Here is an 18,981-nt window from a genome sequence, read left to right on the forward strand (position 1 = left end):
ATAAAACATCACAGGCAACATCACAGGTACTCTTCTTAATATAAATATTCGAAGCATATAATCAAGATATTATCACGGACCTATTAGCTATAAACTATGGTATTAAATCTCTCGCGCAGAATTAACCGATAAGACGTATTACTTGTTTGACTTTGGTACCGTTTTGACTAGTTTATGAAAAAAACAAATAAACTTGTAATTCGAGTCTAGAGTTAGTAAAATTAATTAAGCAGGTAGGTACTGCATATTGTAACTATTCATAAAGAAATATTTCCTCCTTTTTAATGACTGGTAGAAAGATGTTCTCATAGTCTTATGCTTTCTCTTTGTAATACAAGTTCGCGAATCACGGCTACAGAACACATGTTCTCATAGTCTTATGCTTTCTCTTTGTAATACAAGTTCGCGAATCACGGCTACAGAACACTAATACATTTAGTAAATAAACTCAGTTACCACTTACTGATGTCTATGTTGGTTCTTTTTACTCTCTGTTACCTCTTTGTGACATTCGGAATATCTAATACACGAGGGCATAAATATCTTTAAAGAATCCACTGAGTCAGAGTTCATTATGTTATCACTGACCAAGTTTATTTCAGGCAAGCTTACCAATCATTCTAAAATGCCGGCCAGGCTTCTTTTTTTTAATGATGTTAACCTAGTCATTCTAAACGACGTCCAGGCTAAACATTTAAAAAAAAAAGAAGCCTGGACGGCATTTTAGAATGACTAGCAAGCTTACATGTATTGTTTTTACAATGAAAGAGTCTTTACAGTAAACAATAAATAACATGACCAGGTCCAATAAATTTTCACATAATCACTAATAGTGATGTTCCGATGATCGATTATAATTGAAAATCGATTGGTTGGGCCTGAAATCGGCGACAATCGATTGTATTTGGTACTAATCGATCATCGAAAAAAAATAATCTTTTTTTAAGTAAGTGTTCAGACGTTATCTTAAACAAAATGGCAGATGAAAGCCACAATGAGCAAGTAAATATGAACTATTTTTGATATAACACTTAATTACTTCAATTATAACGTTTAATAATGTGCATGAATAAAACTTCGTTTTAGGTTTTATCTAACTAGTATTTTAAAAAACAAATTGTACTATCGATAATCGGTTACTTGAGTGGAACCGATTATCTATTGTAGAATTGGAACCGATTCCTAACACTAATCACTAATAGTATGAACAGTGTGAACATTTACGCATCATGACACTTTTATCTGAATGAAAAATCACAAGTGGGGATTGAAGTCACTCAATGAGGTACATGTACAGCCTTGGTCTTGTATCCCTTCATATTGTGTACAACTACATGTAATGAAGTTTATTGATTACAGCTAGTCATTATGGCAACATTCAGAGCTCGTCACAATACAGGTGTACAATATCAAGGGTTCTAGCCTTTTAAATTATCTGTTCCATATCTTCTATAGTCTATAGGAATGACGTCACCATTACGTCATATGTACTTCCGTTGTGTGGAAAATTCTCAATAAAAAAAAAATGTTCTTATGATTGATAGACATGTTTTCACATGCATGCTCAATACACTGTTAATCAAAACTATCATTATTCCTGAAACTTTTATACCTTAAGTATCTATTCTTGCTTGATTTATCATTTAGAGTAGAGATTAAAGCATAAACCGCTGCCCTATAGTTGAAAGGTCATTTTTGGAAGATCTGTCATGGCGGACGGTGCAATTTTTAGAGTTTGTTTTTCAAGTGGAGTGATTTTTCTTAGGAATAACTTGACCCCCCCTTTTTCTTGGCTTAAAAGGTAATTTAAAGCTTGTACTTTAAGAATATATGTGGTTATCATAGCCTGCATTCGCTCGAAATGCCTTTAAATGTTGTCTAAAAATTATAATTTTACATTGAATTATATAGGGAATAACAATGGTGGTGTGTAACCTATACCCATTGAAGACTTAAAGGGACACAATTGCAAGAAAAACCGAAAATTGTAAAAAACTTACATAAATTTGATATCGTTGTGTACAATGCATTAAATCTTATTTATTGATGTATCACATTGCTTAAGACACTTATCATTTGCAGATTTTGTGTATTTTTTCCAAACAATTTAGACACAGTGCCCTTCAGATTAACATCGATGGTGAAATTAGTCGATGGAACCTTTTGAAAGAAAATAATTCTTCTGAAATGACAGGGAGTTGGCTAAAATGCTTATTGACAGGTTAGTGTGTGAAACCATCACGGGCACTTGGTGTTAAAAAAATCATTTGAGCTATTTTTAAAAGGGAAATAATTTTATGCTATATTTAAATGGGAGAAGTTTAGAAAGTGTGTTATGCACCAGTCAATTGTAACCACGGCCCCCCAAGTTCTGGGGGTTTACCGGGGATAGCCGGGGAAATGGGCCGTGTTTTGACCTTCCCGGTGACCCCGCAGTGCCGGGTGAATGCGGTGGTTTTGTATTCGCGCCGAATATAGCGGGGAATGTGCCTTACTTAGGGTCTCTGGGGTGCGGGGGCATTTGGCGGGGATTTTACCATCAGTTCGTTGCTGGGCGGGGGTTTTACCCGGGCTTGGCTGGACCGAAAGTCAAAGTCCCCGCTGTTCCCCGGACCTGGAGGGGCCGTGGTTACAATTGACTGGTGCATTAGAGACATGATTTTGTGTTTATTAAATCATGTTCAATGATGTGTTATGGCTCATATACTAGCTCGTATTAACAATTCATGGCTTGCTTTTAAGATAATACTGTATTTGCTGATTTTGGGACCATCTAGTGTCTAGTCCCTGTAAAGGATATTGATGAAACTTTTGTTACATGCTGTACTCATAAAACCATCTTGCACAATCAAAGTTCAAAGGCAAACATGTAGTATTTAAGGTGAATGGTTTGAGCCTTGATTTCAGGTCAGCTATATATCTCTATGAACATATTGAAAATTTATATTGATGAAACTCTGATATTTGAAAATCTGCTCGCCAAGGCAATGTGCAAATACCTCGTTCATGGGTTTCAAAATAACCCATTTTTTGCTACCCCTTTGAAACCTGATTAGGGCCGACCCAAAACCCCTGTCTACTTTCAGCAATTACATACATTACATACATTCCATACATGTACAATTACATACATGTACAATCACATACATGTACAATAACATACATGTACAATAACATACATGTGCAATTTAATTCATGTACAATAACATACATGTACAATAACATACATGTACAATTCATGTGCATTACACTTACATACAAGAGCAATATAATACATATGCAATTAGATGTACAATTACATACATGCACACACATATAGAGGTGCATTACACACTTGAGCAATTACATACATATACTAATACATGTACATACATTTAAAATTACATACACATATTATTACTCATTGTGTATGTACTACTACTTTCCTGAGACTCATTTCTTTACAGGGAAGGATGGTAGATGAACAGTGAGCTATGTTGAGCATTTCCAAACTAGAGGCTGCTGCAGTTGGAGCTGGTGTTGCCTTGTCCATGTACAATGGGGGAGGTAATATTATACAGACATATAGATTTAAAGTGTAATAACATGATGATTTATTCATATATTGAAGCAAATATTAAAGGAATAAAAGGTTAACTTTATATTCTGAGTAAATCAGTTCTGATATACTTGACATAATTCTTGACATAAAAGTGATAAAGACACATGGTTATTGACCATTCCAAGTGAGTTTTATAATTCAGAAAGAAGCTTTGCATCTTATGAATGTTGGACATCAATTTCAGGGCTTTTATGTTTGTTGGACTTCATAGTGGGTGTGTGCCTTCAGAATAACTTCTTGAAAAATGAGACATTACATTGGTAAGTCTTCTGTCTGTGATTCTATTCTGTTCAATGAACTTAAATCAAGTATAAGGTCTTAAATTATGCCCCCTGAAAGGAGAGCATATAAATGTCACGACTTTTTTGTTTGTACTTCCATCTGTCTGCCACACCATTGTCTAGAGAATAAAACCAACTGACATAGACAGAAGGCAATGTGCAGAAGTGCAATGTGCAAGAACCATAATCCTGGCTTCAGTCATTGCTGAATCATCTCCCCCTTTAGTAGTATGCTTTAAAATGGGAGCTTCTTGCCAGAGTATGCTTTAAAATGGAAGCTTCTTGCCAGAGTATGCTTTAAAAAGGAAACTTCTTGCCAGGACTATAACAGAGATTTAAATGAATATAGATGGATAGCAATTAGAGGAAGTGCAGTGCGCATACCTACCCTATTTACTGAATTATCTCAACTTTACCATATTGTTTATACTTAATTTTTAGCTCGACTATTCGAAGAATAGGTGGGCTATACTACTCGCCCCAGCGTCGGCGTCCGGTTAAAGCTTTAGGGCAAGTTGGGATTTTCACTTATAAGTCCAATACCCTACATTCAATTGACTCAATACTTCACACAGTTGTTCAGGGCCATCACATTATGAGGTTAGATAACTCCATATCATTCTTTACACAGATTATGGCCCCTGATTGACTATGGAACTTAGGTTAAAGTTTTAGGGCAAGTTGGAATATTTATCAATAACTTCAATATCCTTTGTTCAATTGACTTAATACTTCACACAATTGTTCAGGACAATCACACAATGAGGTTACATAACTCCATATTATCCTAAATACAAGTTATGGCCCCTGATTGACTTAGGTTAAAGATTTAGGGCAGGTTAAAGTTTTAGGGCAAGTTGGGATTTTCACTTATAAGTCCAATACCCTACATTCAATTGACTTAATACTTCACACAGATGTTCAGAGTTATCACATAATGAGGTTAGATAACTCCATATTATCTTTTATACAAATTATGGCCCCTGATTGACTATGGAACTTAGGTTAAAGTTTTAGGGCAGGTTGGGATATTGTTTAATAACTTCTATACCCTTCATTCAATTGACTTAACAATTGTTCAGGACCATCACCCAACGAGGTTACATAACTCCATATCCTTAATACAAGTTATGGCCCCTGATTGACTTAGGTTAAAGTTTTAGGCAAGTAAAAGTTAAGGGCAAGTTGGGATTTTAATAAAAAAACTTCTATACTGTTCATTAAATGCACTTAATAAAATTCAAAATTGTTTACGACCATCTTACAACAAGAATCATAACTAAGTTTTAAGCCTAAATACAAATTATGGCTCTTGAATTTTTTTTTTTTTTTTTTAATTTCCATTGAAAGGCATATTTGTATATTCTTAACCACATTTTCATAATGGGAAATCAAGTTATTTGAATGACTTGCGTCATTGTTTGGGCGGGCTGGTGGGAGGGCAGCATCAAAGTCACCTTATGTATCGAATAACTTTAGTTAGGTTTGACATTTAGAGACCAAACTTGGTATTATTACATCGTTATTGTATTGTAAGTCAAAGCGGCGTAGTTGAGCGTGCTGTCTTACGACTGCTCTTGTTGTGGGAAGCATTTCTCCAAGACTAGAGAAATATCTTACTGAGTAAAAGCGCATGCATAGTATCATGTAGTGATAGTAGTGATGTCACTTAATGGAAGATCTAAGCCCAATCTCTTTATTAGTCTAACCGAGGGTCCAACATACATGTCACTAGTTTGTGAAGTGAACATCCATCTATCCCCATTATTATATAAATTTGTGTTTTTTACCTGTCAGGTACCGCAAGGCTGACCCAGGCCTCTGGTGTTCTCTCATGTTCCCCTGCATTCTCAACCTGCTGGGCAGACAAGGTACTGTGGTATAGAATGCCATGGATGTTGGTTTTGAGTAGATAATTATTGTTCAATTACCTCAAGACAGTTTAACTTTGAATGAGGTATTTTTGGTCCACTCAGATAATCATATTCTGTGTCAGTTTTACATTACGTGATTCCTAATGTTTATACGAGTATGAAGGTCATTGGTCAAGGTCATAGCTAACGATGTGTGCCAATTGTTGGAGCATAACTCTGGCTTTAATGATAATTCAGTTAGCTCTTTGTTCATTTGAGCAAGAGAAGATGAGCTATACCAAAGCTTTTGCTTCACGGTGCTCTTGTTTATTATCTGTTATTTCTTAGTTAGTATTATAAATTTAATGTATATTGAATGTGAAGCCTGAAAATGTGTATGATTTTAACAAACTTTTTTCTAAACTTGGTTGTAAACCATGTTTACTGGTAAAATATATCAGACAAGACGCTATGATTACTAGCCTGAAAGTTCAATTAACAGAAAGGCATAATCACTCGATAGCTTTGACCCATAGATTAACAATAAATAAAATATTTACAGTGTCCGCTCTCTTACTTGGCAAATGAACATCATTCATCATGAAACATGGTCACCATGTTAATGGCAAAAATATATATCATGCAATTTTTATCTCAGTCAATCAAGAGTAATGCCCTTGAACTGACAAAAAATACAGAATTGACAGTGTCTTCTCATTTCTTATGTAAATGTACACGATTCATCATCAAATGTTTAAAGACAAAATAGTTTGAACAAGTACTGTAACAAGTCCTAGTTGCTAAAGATTTTTGGCCATTATATTGACAAAAAAATACAGATTTGACAGTCTCCACTATTTTTAACCTATACAAATGCACACCAATTGTCATCATGTTTATTGGCAAAATATCTTGAGAAAGTTTGATAACTAGTTGGAAAATCCCAGCCACTCAAGAGTTATGACCCTTAAATTGGTAAAACATACATCAACATTGACAGTGTCTACTCTCTAAACTTGGCAGATGCACACCAATTATCACAAAACTTGATGTTCAAAGAACAGACTGGCATAATTTCTAATAGATTAAAACTGAAATGTTATCTATTATTTACATGTATATTTTTTAGACTTTCTGTCAAGCCTGTTTGTGCCACTATCTTACCTCTGCTGCATGCTGATATACGCCCGTCTGTGGGAGAAAGTCAACATACAAAGCCTACTTCTGTCTGTTTACATCATAGCCAGATTCACAACAGTGCTGTGGTCAACATGGAGGGACTTAGATGGTGAGTGTTGAAGTATTTAGTGGCAATTTTTGATTTTGGAAAGCAGAATTTTCTTTATTTGCCTTCATTCAGTATGTTTTTAATTTCATTGCCCCCAAAGGGCAACATAAAGTTTGTCTGTCCGTCCCTGAAGTCTCCAATCAATAATTTGTGACGGCTTAACCCCACAGACGCCAAATTTGCAGGTTGGTCATGACCAGTTGATTATCAAATTTCAAGGTTGTTGTGACCTTGAGCTCTGAGCAGGAACTAAAGAAGGCCCCTAGATAATGCTCAAGTCCAGGGACTGCAGGTTTGGGAGTAGGTTGGCCTTACAGAAACACTACCCTATTGATTTAAGTTTTAGTGGGTCAAAGGTTAAAGAACACTGACATATAGAACATTTTGACAGCTTTCCAATTTTTCATCTTGGAATGGGCCAATTTTGCGAAAATGTCTGGAAAGCATTGATATAAGGCTGCTGACAAAAGATCAGATCACAGTTTTCATATGTACGTACAAAAATAAATGCTTTATTGCTAAAAGCCTTATTTTCACTTTATGAAAAATAAGTTTTCTGCATAAAAAACATACCATTTTTTCAATTTAGGTTTTCTCATGAACTGTTATTCTGGCAAAAAATGTTGAAGTTTATGTCAATTATTCACATACATTCATGTTCAATAATGCCCAACCACTGCATTTAAAAGTACAACAGACATGCGTTGACATCCACTTCATCTTGCAGTGATTTATCCTCTTCGTGTTCATACATTGCCTTTTAAAAATATCATTGCAGTCAATTTTTCCAAACTGCATAGAAAATATGTTGGATACTTAAGGCTATCTGTCTATATATATTTATGCCGAAATACTAATTGCAAACATGGCCTTTCAGGGATATTTGTCATGTTCTTATGACAGCACCTGTTTTTTTTCTTGTGATTACTCGACATACTATTGTTTTGAAATGAACATTGAAAATCTATGCTTGAGTGACAGCAAAAGTATTAATTGACGAGTAGATTAAAAATTTGGTGATAATTATTAAATAGAGGTTCAAAATTTAAAAAAAAATGTTTGTCATATAGTTTTTTCTTGTAATGTTGTGAACATGTAAAATGTATTTAACAAGAGGATCACTGGTTACACTTACATGTAAGGCATATTAATTGAAAATATTTTGTGTATTAAGTCCCAACTTTTTCCCTTGGATCTTCACACTATGGGAGCTGAACACTACGCGAGCTGAACGCTATGGGAGCTGAACACTACGGGAGCTGAACGCTATGGGAGCTGAACGCTATGGGAGCTGAACACTATGTTTAGTATATTGTATTACAGTTTTTGCTTGTATTCTAGGGTAGGGAGGGGTGGTGGTGTACAGACAATTGCTGTGCCTAGCTCCCCCCCTTTCCCTTGGAGCCTCACATTAGGGGAGCTGTAAACTATGTTCAATATGTTTTATTACAGGTGTGACTTGTATTCTGGGGTTGGCAGGGGCGGTGGTGTACAGTAAGTTGCTGTATATAGTTCCTCAAACTTTCCCTGGGAGCTTCACATTTGGAGAGGCCTGCATTTCAAGCCAGCTGTACATCGCTCTATGGAACGCTGTGGCAACTATTCTGCTGTCCACTCAGGTATGGGAATTATAAACATTTGTTTATAAGTATATATGATAAGCTTGTATTCCACTTTCAGAGGTTATGTTGCTGCCTTTGTTATGATTTGAATGACTTAAGAGAGTTATTTTGATATTATTTAGATAAAAAGTTGTTGGAGAATACAATTAATGTAAAGATCTTTTTTAGTTTTACTATTTTTCTGCTTTGTCACATGCTATACGAGCCGGTAAGGTATACTTGTACATTGAAAACAATGTATAGAGGTAAACACTTTACTAAACAATAACGTTTCAGTTTTTCTTGATTTTTTTTATTTGTTATATATTGAATAAATTAGATGCAAAGTATTTTTCATATATGATGTCGTATATTTTTTTTATCAACAAAGTCTACGATTTAGTGGGACAGCCCTCGTATTTGTTCAGGTGTATTGTTTGTGAGGCAATTTGTAGCGCACTCACTGTCATAATGATTGATTCATATTTCAGGATGTTTGTGCTCTGCAAAAGCTGATATTTGTAAGTATTTTTATTCAGCTCAACTTTCAATTAGATAAAATGCTTATAATTTGCATTATGCATTTGAAACTTGATTTGCTACCATATATGCAAGCTCAAGTAAGGGTATTCACCATGCATGTATTTAAAGCTTTACATTTCTGTCTACTTACCATGAAAAATTCAATTCCAATAAACTGAACTGTTCAATTCCAGTGTGTGTTTGTAAGTGTACATGTGGCAGTGGTCGTGGTTTGGGTATGTCAGTACCACAACATAACCCCCACCACACTTTGGGCATGTCTAGTCGGGGCTGGGCTGGCTTGTGTAGGTTTTACTGCGGCTGTCCTTGGGGTTCAACAGGGAAAAGGGCTTTTACAGGAATTGTTCTTCGAAGAAACAGCAGTTAGTGCTTTTGACTTTTAATCAGCATTTAAAATTTTAATTTTGATGTAGGAATGCATGTATAAATATTTAGTTTTGTCAGTTGGAATAATTTTGATTGAGATGGTGTCAAATTCATTTTTAGCTGGACTATTCGAAGAATTAGGAGAGCTATATTGCTTATTCTAGCATCATTGTCACACTTTGGTTAAGGTTTTGCATATACGCATATTTAAGTCATCATCTCAGCAAAAACATCATTGAAACTTTAGATACATGTATGTGTTCCCAACTATCTTACCTACTTAATTAATGTAGTTTGATATCACTGCTTTGAGTATATAGCGAATAATGGCCTTTATTATTTGACTTGGGAATTCTGGGAAATTCTGGTTAAGTTTAGCGTGTAAGCCCACATAGGTTAATATCTCAGCAACTGCTTGATGTATTGCATTGAGACTTTATACAATGGTTATACTCAACCATCCAACCTTTTTAAATAGCCAAGTAAGATAACTCTATTTTGCATGAAATGCTAATTATGGCCCTTTATTATATATTTTCTTTACAAAATATGTTATTTAATGTATGCTAGAAAAAATATCTATCCTGTGTGTCCGTTTCGGATAGAAAAATCCGACCCTCGGGCACGCTGCGTTGCCGGTAACTCGGCATGTCTCGTTACCTGGCAACGCAGGTGCCCTCGGGTCGGATTTTTCTATCCGGAACGGAAACACATGACAGATATTGTTAATCTTACCCACAGGCAGAGACAAAACAAGTACGGAACTCCTTTTTTATTGTCATCACACAATTACCTCCCATGTTGTAGACTGTTGTCTTTAGCATCATGGAAACCTTGTCTTGTGGTAAACATTGTTTCTGCTTAACACCCTACGCTTGGGTTGGGACAAACCTATTTTACACTATCAGCCATGGATGATACTTGCATATGATATAATTTTTGAGGTAACTCTATCTTGCATATTAGGCAAATATTGCTCCTTTATTATTTGACTTAGAAATTCTGTTTAAGATTTAGCATGTAATCAAATTTTACAGTGATCCATGCATGTTTCACTTTGATATCATTAAACTTTTAAGCGGCAGATAGTCAAGCGCGCTGTCTCTATGACAGATCTTGTTTTGTCTTTGGTATGATTGTCAAGCTCATAATCAAGATTTTATGAACTAAATTAATAAACTTATTGCACAATAATTTCAGTGTCTTTTTCTTTATAGGTGTGTCTTCTCATTTGGTGGTCAGGACTTGTCATCTTAAGTGTAGTCATAGTTTGTTTTTATGGACAAGTGACAGTACAGTTAAAACCAAAACAGAATCGAAACCCTCTCAAAAGTGCAAACAAATATCAGAAAATAGAACCAACGACAGTTACTAATGAACAGGCCAGTGAGGAAGAATCTGCTCAAGAGTTGAAACAATACAGTGAAATTCAAACACTATCTTCATCCAAAACTGCTCCATCTAAGAATGACATAAATCCTGACACTAGAAAGAATTCCTGCAGCCCAGTATCAACAGCCACCAGGAAGTACTTCCACCTGGCCATGCTACTGGTCTATTTTCCAGGTCTGGTTTTCCACCCCAAACTTCTCTACCTCGCCTCTGTTGTGGCAACAGGAGTGCTTGTGTTGATAGAGGTCAGTGCCTTTTCACACACATAAATACTTGATGGTATGTTTATGTATTGTTTATTATGTTTTTTATGTTTTATGCTTGTATTATGTTTGTGCAGAAAAATAAACTTTATGATGAAACATTTGTAAACAAATGATTTACAGAAATGTTGAAACTTAGATTCAAGGCACATATTAATAGTAAGCACAATAGTTTCTATTGTTAACATATAACAAGAAATGGGAGTAATGATTATTATTATACCTCACGTGACCTGCCCATGTTAGTTTCTCATATACCCATCATGGGCAATTTCTTACTGTCACATTGACAGTACCGATTTGACCAGTTGACATTATTACTGTCACATAGCACGCGTGTCTAAAAATAGGCATTTTTTTGGTTTCCCAAGTCTGGGGTGGTAAGCGCTTATTAAAATGTGTTGAAAGTCTGGGTACAACCAGTGTAATGGTAAAAAATCTTTAAATATGTATATAAATGTAACTGTGTTCGGTGTAATAAAATAAATATTGCATGGCTTCGCCTCGGGTAACAGTATTTCCCTCATGTTGACAATATGTACTGTCACACTGGAAGCCATGCAATATTTATATATTGTCTGCCTGTACTGTATTATTATTGTCACATTTGAAGTGTGTTCACTGGTCATGGCTAGCATATGGCTGATATTAGGTAAATTTATCATTTAAATACCAAGTTTTGTCACCTTTTGAACAGTCTTCAGTAGCATTAAACAACTTAATAAAAATGAAATCAATGATAAAAACCTTAATCAAGTAAGTGTATTTCAGTATGCAAGGTACAGTCAGTTTCCAGGTGTTGGAAGTACATTGCACACCTACCTGTCAGTGTTTTTGGACCCTCAAGACCAGGGGGAGATTATCCTGACTCCAATATACCTCATCCTTGGCTGCTCACTGCCTTTGTGGATCTCATATTCTACAGTTGGTATGCTGGTAACTATAGGTGTTTAAGTCATGTGTATTGATACACTTAGTGATTATAAAGGATCTGTTTTTGACAACACTATCAAAGATCATTTTAACTCTTCTGTTTTTCAAGGGAAAAGTCTGAGGTATTGTCAAAACCCTAGTACGGTTGTCATCACCTTTGGCGATTATGTTTTATGATATCAAAATGAAACTTGGTACACATATTGCAAGAGTCAATACCCACACATATAGCAAGGCCTTTAACTATGCCTTTAAGAATGTTTGAGTTATGCCACATGTTTGCCATAAAAAAACAAAAACAGGTCATGTTAAGTTTTCAATTTTCAGCACTGTTGTAACCTAATCAGTTTTTCAAAGAATTATTCAAGGATTGTCAAAGCCTGTTGGTGTTGTTGTTGTGGCAGTTGGTGCTTTGTTAAATTTATGAATTTTCATGACAGTCACATGAAACTGGACAGTATTGGAACACATCTGTACAATGAGTGTGTGCATGTTTGAAGCAAGTCCCATTACTTAAACCTTAATACCTTATTGAGGATAATGGACAATCATCATTTGCATCTTCTTGTGCTGCTCTTTTTAGACTTTAAATTTTCAGGTTAGATAATGTAAGATTGTAGCTAGCTTACACTGTATTCATACAATTTTCTTGAAATTCTACATGTACCAAGCACAATTTCCAAAAAGCCTTAATAGCGAGAAGTAAATTACCCTGTTCCAGGTGTGGTCAGTTTGCCCTGCTTTGCTGGCCTTCTTTCCATTGGAGTGGGAGACAGCGCTGCTTCCATTGTAGGAAAACATTTTGGAATCCATAAACTGGACGGTAAGTGATTTATGAAGTCATTGATATATTATGCAATTAAGACTTAACTTCTGATTCTTGTATTGGAACATTCACCATTCTTGCAATGACTTGTTACTTTCAACTAAACACCAGCCAGCATCAAGTAAAAAAAAGCTTTTTATTTTATAAACTGTTACCATTTAAAAAAAGACTGTCTTTGTGATAGCCTTGGTTGTTGAAGTCATGAAAAGACAAACATTGGCCATAACTCAAATGGTAAAGATATTCAAATGCAACCTGTTACAGGTGTTTCCAGAGATAACATGCACAATACACACATGCACATCAGGGCTTATTACTCAATCCTCGATGTTTGTTAAGCTATGCTCCTTGTTTTGACTGAATCCATCCCCAGAACTAGCGAGCATTAATGTTTGCTTTAATGTTTGCTTCATGGCGCTCTTGTAAAAAAGATTCCCTTGAATATGACATATTTCAGAGTGTGAAAAATCATATGAAGGGACCCTAGCATCTGTGATATTTCAGCTGGTGGCATTTTATGGCCTCTTTTTGTCGGGTAGGTGCAATAATTGCAGCTTTTATTTGCTAGTAGTTGGAGTTATTCTGCATCCTTTATTATTATATATTTAAATCATATAAGGTAATTCCATACAATACAGTAAAGAATGACCAAATCTTAAGACTGACATCTGATATTTTATGGAATAATGGCTTAATATAATATAACCTCTACTTGGTTTTATGCCCGAGTTTGTCCATCTGCCTCGGTGTATGTCTGTCTATATAATTTCCCAGCTGTAACTTACTCAATTGTATTTGAAATATACAGCAGCATGGGATTGAGTGTTACATATGTAGGTCATTCATTCTCTGGCCTCAAAGGTCACACCCACTATCACTCCAACAAGGCCAAATTGTTAGCCTTTGTCACGTTCCTGTCAAATATCTTGTTTTAATAAAACCTCTTATTTAAAAAAAAATCATTGTCCTATGATGCATCTCTTTTCTCCCTGGCAGATGTGGCAGACACCAGTGTGTTCAGTCCTGGAGTTGTGTTAGTGGTGATGTTAAATGCATGCCTGGAAGCCTCCACCAAACAGATAGACAACCTTGTTGTACCATTGTTCACATTCATGACTATGATTGCAACTGTAAAATAGGGAACCTAGTTGTCCCATTGTTAATTTTCATGACTATGGCTGAAACTGCAAGGGAGACAACCTAGTTGTCCCATTGTTAATTTTCATGACTATGGCTGAAACTGCAAGGGAGACAACCTAGTTGTCCAATTTGCATGACTATGGCTAGCATTATAAGGGAGACAACCTAATTGTACCATTGTTAATATTCATGACTATGGCTAGCATTGAAAGGGAGACAACCTAGTTGTCCCATTGTAAAATTTATGACTATGGCTGAAACTGTAAGGGAGACAACCTAGTTGTCCCATTGTTAATATTCATGACTATGGCTAGCATTGTACGGGAGACAACCTAGTTGTCCCATTGTTAATATTCATGACTAATGGCTAGCATTGAAAGGGAGACAACCTGGTTGTCCCATTGTAAAATCTATGACTATGGCTGAAACTGTAAGGGAGACAACCTAGTTGCCCCATTGTTAATATTTATGACTATGACTGGCATTGTAAGGGAGACAACCTAGTTGCCCCATTGTTAATATTTATGACTATGACTGGCATTGTAAGGGAGACAACCTAGTTGCCCCATTGTTAATATTTACGACTATGACTGGCATTGTAAGGGAGACAACCTAGTTGTCCCATTGTTAATATTTACGACTATGACTGGCATTGTAAGGGAGACAACCTAGTTGCCCCATTGTTAATATTTACGACTATGACTGGCATTGTAAGGGAGACAACCTAGTTGCCCCATTGTTAATATTTACGACTATGACTGGCATTGTAAGGGAGACAACCTAGTTGTCCCATTGTTAATATTTACGACTATGACTGGCATTGTAAGGGAGACAACCTAGTTGTCCCATTGTTAATATTTACGACTATGACTGGCATTGTAAGGGAGACAACCTAGTTGTCCCATTGTTAATATTTACGACTATGACTGGCATTGTAAGGGAGACAACCTAGTTGCCCCATTGTTAATATTTACGACTATGACTGGCATTGTAAGGGAGACAACCTAGTTGTCCCATTGTTAATATTTACGACTATGACTGGCATTGTAAGGGAGACAACCTAGTTGTCCCATTGTTAATATTTACGACTATGACTGGCATTGTAAGGGAGACAACCTAGTTGCCCCATTGTTAATATTTATGACTATGACTGGCATTGTAAGGGAGACAACCTAGTTGCCCCATTGTTAATATTTATGACTATGGCTGAAACTGTAAGGGAGACAATCTAGGTGCCCCACTGTTCACTTTCATGACTATTGGTACTACTGAAAAATGAACAAACTAGTTCAGCCATTGTTAATATATATGACTATGGTTGCCACTGTAAGGTAGACAACCTAGTTGTCCCATTGTTAACTCGTGTTATGTTGTTCACATTCATGACATTGTTGTTTTACCCCCACCACCTTAATTCAGCATGTCCAGGTCGTATATCTGTCCTGAGACATCGAGACCAGTCTATGTTTCTCCGCCTTATGTTTTTGAGGTATTGACTTCAAACTTCATACACATAGTGATTGTGTGGAGGAAAATGATTAAAGAGCAAATGGAATATTATTTTGTGTATAGTATATTCAAAGTAATTGCTCTTAAATTATTTTTTTTATACTTTTTATTTTTACTTTTCTCCTTACATTATATTTGAAGTATTGACTTCAACTGTACAAGACAAGCATTATTTTGTGTTTGTTAATTTTAAAATTATTGCTCTTTGACTATTATTATATTTATCTTTTTACTTTTCTGCACCACTTGGTGATGATGGGGCCAATATAGGAATCACCTTGTCCTGTCTGATTGAACAAATACTTTTAAAGGTTAAACTGAATAGTAAAATCATGACCAATAATCAACCTGCTATTAATAAAGCAAAAGTCAACTTAACAGTCAACTCGGCTATGATTTTCATGCCTTATTTCATAGTGGTTATAGTCCTCGTTTTTATAAAGTAGAACTGAGGACCGTTAATATAATAAATGCCTTCTCACCAACTTGTGTTGAGGTCAGTTATACTTAGAAGGTGTAAGGTGGGGGCATCAATCACATCCAGTGATAGCTGTAGTTTGTTTTTACCATTGAGAATCCATATTTGAATTTTACCATGTTAATGTGCAATTTTGTAATAAATCATTTTGCTGTGGAAAGTAGTAATATGTACGTGACAACTGTGTCATATTTATTATTCATTTCAATGCAATAAAATGTTGAATCTTTCTCAAAAAGCGTTTCATATTTTAGTCCGGGTTTAGATATCTATGTCAGCTATTTGCTTGATACTTATGCATAGGAGACGATTTTCCTGCTCATTTTGTCTGAACTTTGACCATTTGACCATGATTTATAAATCATTTAACCTATGAAGAGTAATAAAAGACAAAACAAACACAAGTTCATTATAAAACTGTATTGATTGTCGAATAAACTTTAATCAAATATTCAAACAGATGCAACAAAATACCAAATGTGCAAGAAAACCGAATGCACAACTAAATCAACGTAAGCGATAAAGCAAACAGTATAGAATAAAGCAACAAAGCAACAACGAATAAAGCATGCCACTATGAACAAAGGAACAACAAAGCCTTAAATATGAATTCCCCAAACAATGCATATAGTATAAATGATTAAATTACCTGTCTGGGCTTTTTGTCAGTGTCTCATTCTTATGCTGACATTACTTTTTTTCGGACCTGGTTAACAGAGCGGTTCGGTACGGTTGAAATGCTTTGACCAACTTCGATTTCACAGTGAACTAGTCTATCAATGACAGGTCGTGTCTGGCCGGGTTTTTAACAAATGTTTAGGAAGGGATTGGAGTCTTAAGTAGACTTACTCTTGGATTTTAACGAGGCTTAGGCTCCGAAGTCGTCGAATGCTTGGTTCAAACATGTAATGTTATTTGCAAAAATACAATCTTGGCTAAAAATATAAATCTAATTTTTGTTTTGCATTGTCACTATGTTGTTAGCCATCCACTTCTTTTCATTTTGTTGTTATTAAAACAAAGATAATGGGACTCTACTCGGGGAAACATGCTGCACAATATGTTATCTGAGACTGTCCTTTCTTAGCTCTTATATATATTTTAATGAATGCTCGTACAGTGTTTCCCACCATGGAATCACAATTGTGTTGAGGCGATACCTTTGGGCTGACATAATGGTAAAATACATCCTGAACAAAGCCGTCCGTTTTACAATTCGATAAAACATTCCAAACAGTATAACGAAAGTGTTAAAACAAATCTTCGCTAAACCAGGTCACCCAAACAGGCATACTGTATCATTTGTTTCTGAAATTATATTTTACTGCTACTTCCGCCCCTCACTAATATTTTATTTCGAGAAGGGAATTGAGTCGGATTTTCATTTTCCATGCATGCTATTAAATATTCCATGAGTATCAATGATTTAAAAGACTGGTTTTATACGAATACAGAATTGTGTTGCATGTGCATGTGCAATGCCATATAAATCATAATCTACTGCATTGTCTTGTTGCAATATAGCGGGAGGGGGCAACCAAATTTACACTGTTTAAGAGACAACCGCTATCATAAACTTGGAACACTCCTGACAATCTTGCCATTATTGCCATACATTTTAGACTTTTTAGCCCATTCTAAATAACCTCGTGGCTTTGCCGACCGCTTCTTAAACTGTCGCTCAGATAAATGTATGAATGTTACCTGATGGTCTTGAATAGAGTGGATGTGGCAAGAATTATTCAGACAAGTTTAACTCAAAACCTCCCCAAATTGCTCCCTGAAAGGTGTATTCACTGATTCAGTATGTTGTAAGTTCTTTTTTTTAGCTTCAGTTGAGGGTTCGTTTACCGATTATGGACCAGTAGTAACTCTTTAACTTGTTGGTATTTGTATAAGAAAATTATACATTAACAATCAAATTCCTTGAATTTATATCCCCCGTTTGATAAGGCAAAGCTCATTGAATGGAAATTAAAGGTTAGTGAAATTCTCCTTTATTAACATGTAATACGGCTGCCGAGAGATGGACTGTTATGAATGTTGGATACGAGTTTTAGTTCATTTTGAATTATTTGAATTTAAAGTGTTGTTTAAAGAGTAGCGTTTGCAATATTTGCCATGAATTTAAATGATTTCAAAATGATAGATCAATGTGACTGAAGAGTAATTACAGTAAATAGTAAAGAATTACATTTTAAGGAACCTGCTGATCCTGTTCACTGCATGTTTTTGTAAGCTCTAAACTGTAATCTCTTGATTGTTTTCTTTTAGATTAGACCGAGTGATCTTGACTAAGACCCCTAGTGATCCACATTTAGAAATATATTCTTTCTGACACCTTCATTTGGGTAGGGGATAACATGGTGGCTAGGAATTGTCCGTTAATATACCCCCTTGATTGTTTTTTCTAAGATTTGACGTAGTGGCCTAGTGTTTGACATTGTTTATCCTTTTTTTTTAATCAATCCTATAGTTGATGAAGGAAAACATTCTGATAAAGTTTCGTGAAGATTGGACATACCAAAATGTATCTTGTGATAGATTTTCCTAAGGTTGACCTAGTGACCTAGTTTTGAACTCTACATGGCATATTTTTAAAACAATCCTGGAGATAATGAAGGAAATTATTCTGATTAAGTTCCATGACTAGACCAATTATAATGTCTTGTGTGTTCAAAAGATGTTCCTTAAATTTGACCTAGTGACGATTTTTTGACCCAATTTGACCCAATTTTTTTAAGCGTTATAGATTTTATAAAGGAAAAGATATCGAGCGTCTTGTATGTTTTAGAGATTTGAACTAGTGGCCTAGTTTTTGACACCACATGCCCTAGTTTTAAATTATACTTTAAGTTCATCAAGGAAACCGTTTTGATAAAGTTTCATGAATATTTGAATATAATC

The 18,981-nt window shown here is 35.4% G+C and overlaps 1 protein-coding gene across 5 annotated transcripts; it reads left to right on the plus strand.

Moving 5' to 3' along the window:
- The first annotated feature begins 150 nt into the window (after positions 1–150).
- LOC128226614 (uncharacterized) lies at positions 151–16,306 on the plus strand. Of its 5 annotated transcripts, none has more exons than XR_008259705.1 (14): positions 161–233; positions 2,112–2,221; positions 3,447–3,546; positions 3,786–3,861; positions 5,680–5,753; positions 6,865–7,023; positions 8,476–8,642; positions 9,116–9,145; positions 9,341–9,529; positions 10,751–11,170; positions 11,960–12,112; positions 12,843–12,944; positions 13,405–13,482; positions 13,944–14,004. XR_008259705.1 is itself a non-coding variant. In XM_052936573.1 (14 exons), exons 3-14 carry the CDS (start codon positions 3,474–3,476, stop codon positions 14,084–14,086), a joined length of 1,668 nt encoding a protein of 555 aa, XP_052792533.1. In that variant the 5' UTR covers positions 161–233; positions 2,112–2,221; positions 3,447–3,473; the 3' UTR covers positions 14,087–16,306. The 5 variants fall into 5 exon arrangements, 4 of the variants coding, with proteins under 4 accessions (XP_052792535.1, XP_052792533.1, XP_052792536.1 ...); XM_052936573.1 differs by having other exon boundaries at positions 11,960–12,116; positions 13,944–16,306; XM_052936574.1 differs by lacking the exon at positions 161–233 and adding an exon at positions 425–473 and having other exon boundaries at positions 11,960–12,116; positions 13,944–16,306.
- The last annotated feature ends 2,675 nt before the right edge of the window (positions 16,307–18,981 follow it).

Source organism: Mya arenaria, chromosome 3, assembly GCF_026914265.1.
Source record: "Mya arenaria isolate MELC-2E11 chromosome 3, ASM2691426v1".
NCBI lineage: Eukaryota > Metazoa > Mollusca > Bivalvia > Myida > Myidae > Mya > Mya arenaria.

Excerpts from the sequence above, each read along its gene's own strand:
- LOC128226614 (XM_052936575.1), top strand. The coding sequence starts at position 3,474 with ATGTTGAGCATTTCCAAACTAGAGGCTGCTGCAGTTGGAGCTGGTGTT. Across the intron at positions 8,643-9,115 it reads CTATTCTGCTGTCCACTCAG|GATGTTTGTGCTCTGCAAAA; the intron begins GTATGGGAATTA and ends TTCATATTTCAG. Across the intron at positions 13,483-13,943 it reads TTATGGCCTCTTTTTGTCGG|ATGTGGCAGACACCAGTGTG; the intron begins GTAGGTGCAATA and ends TCTCCCTGGCAG.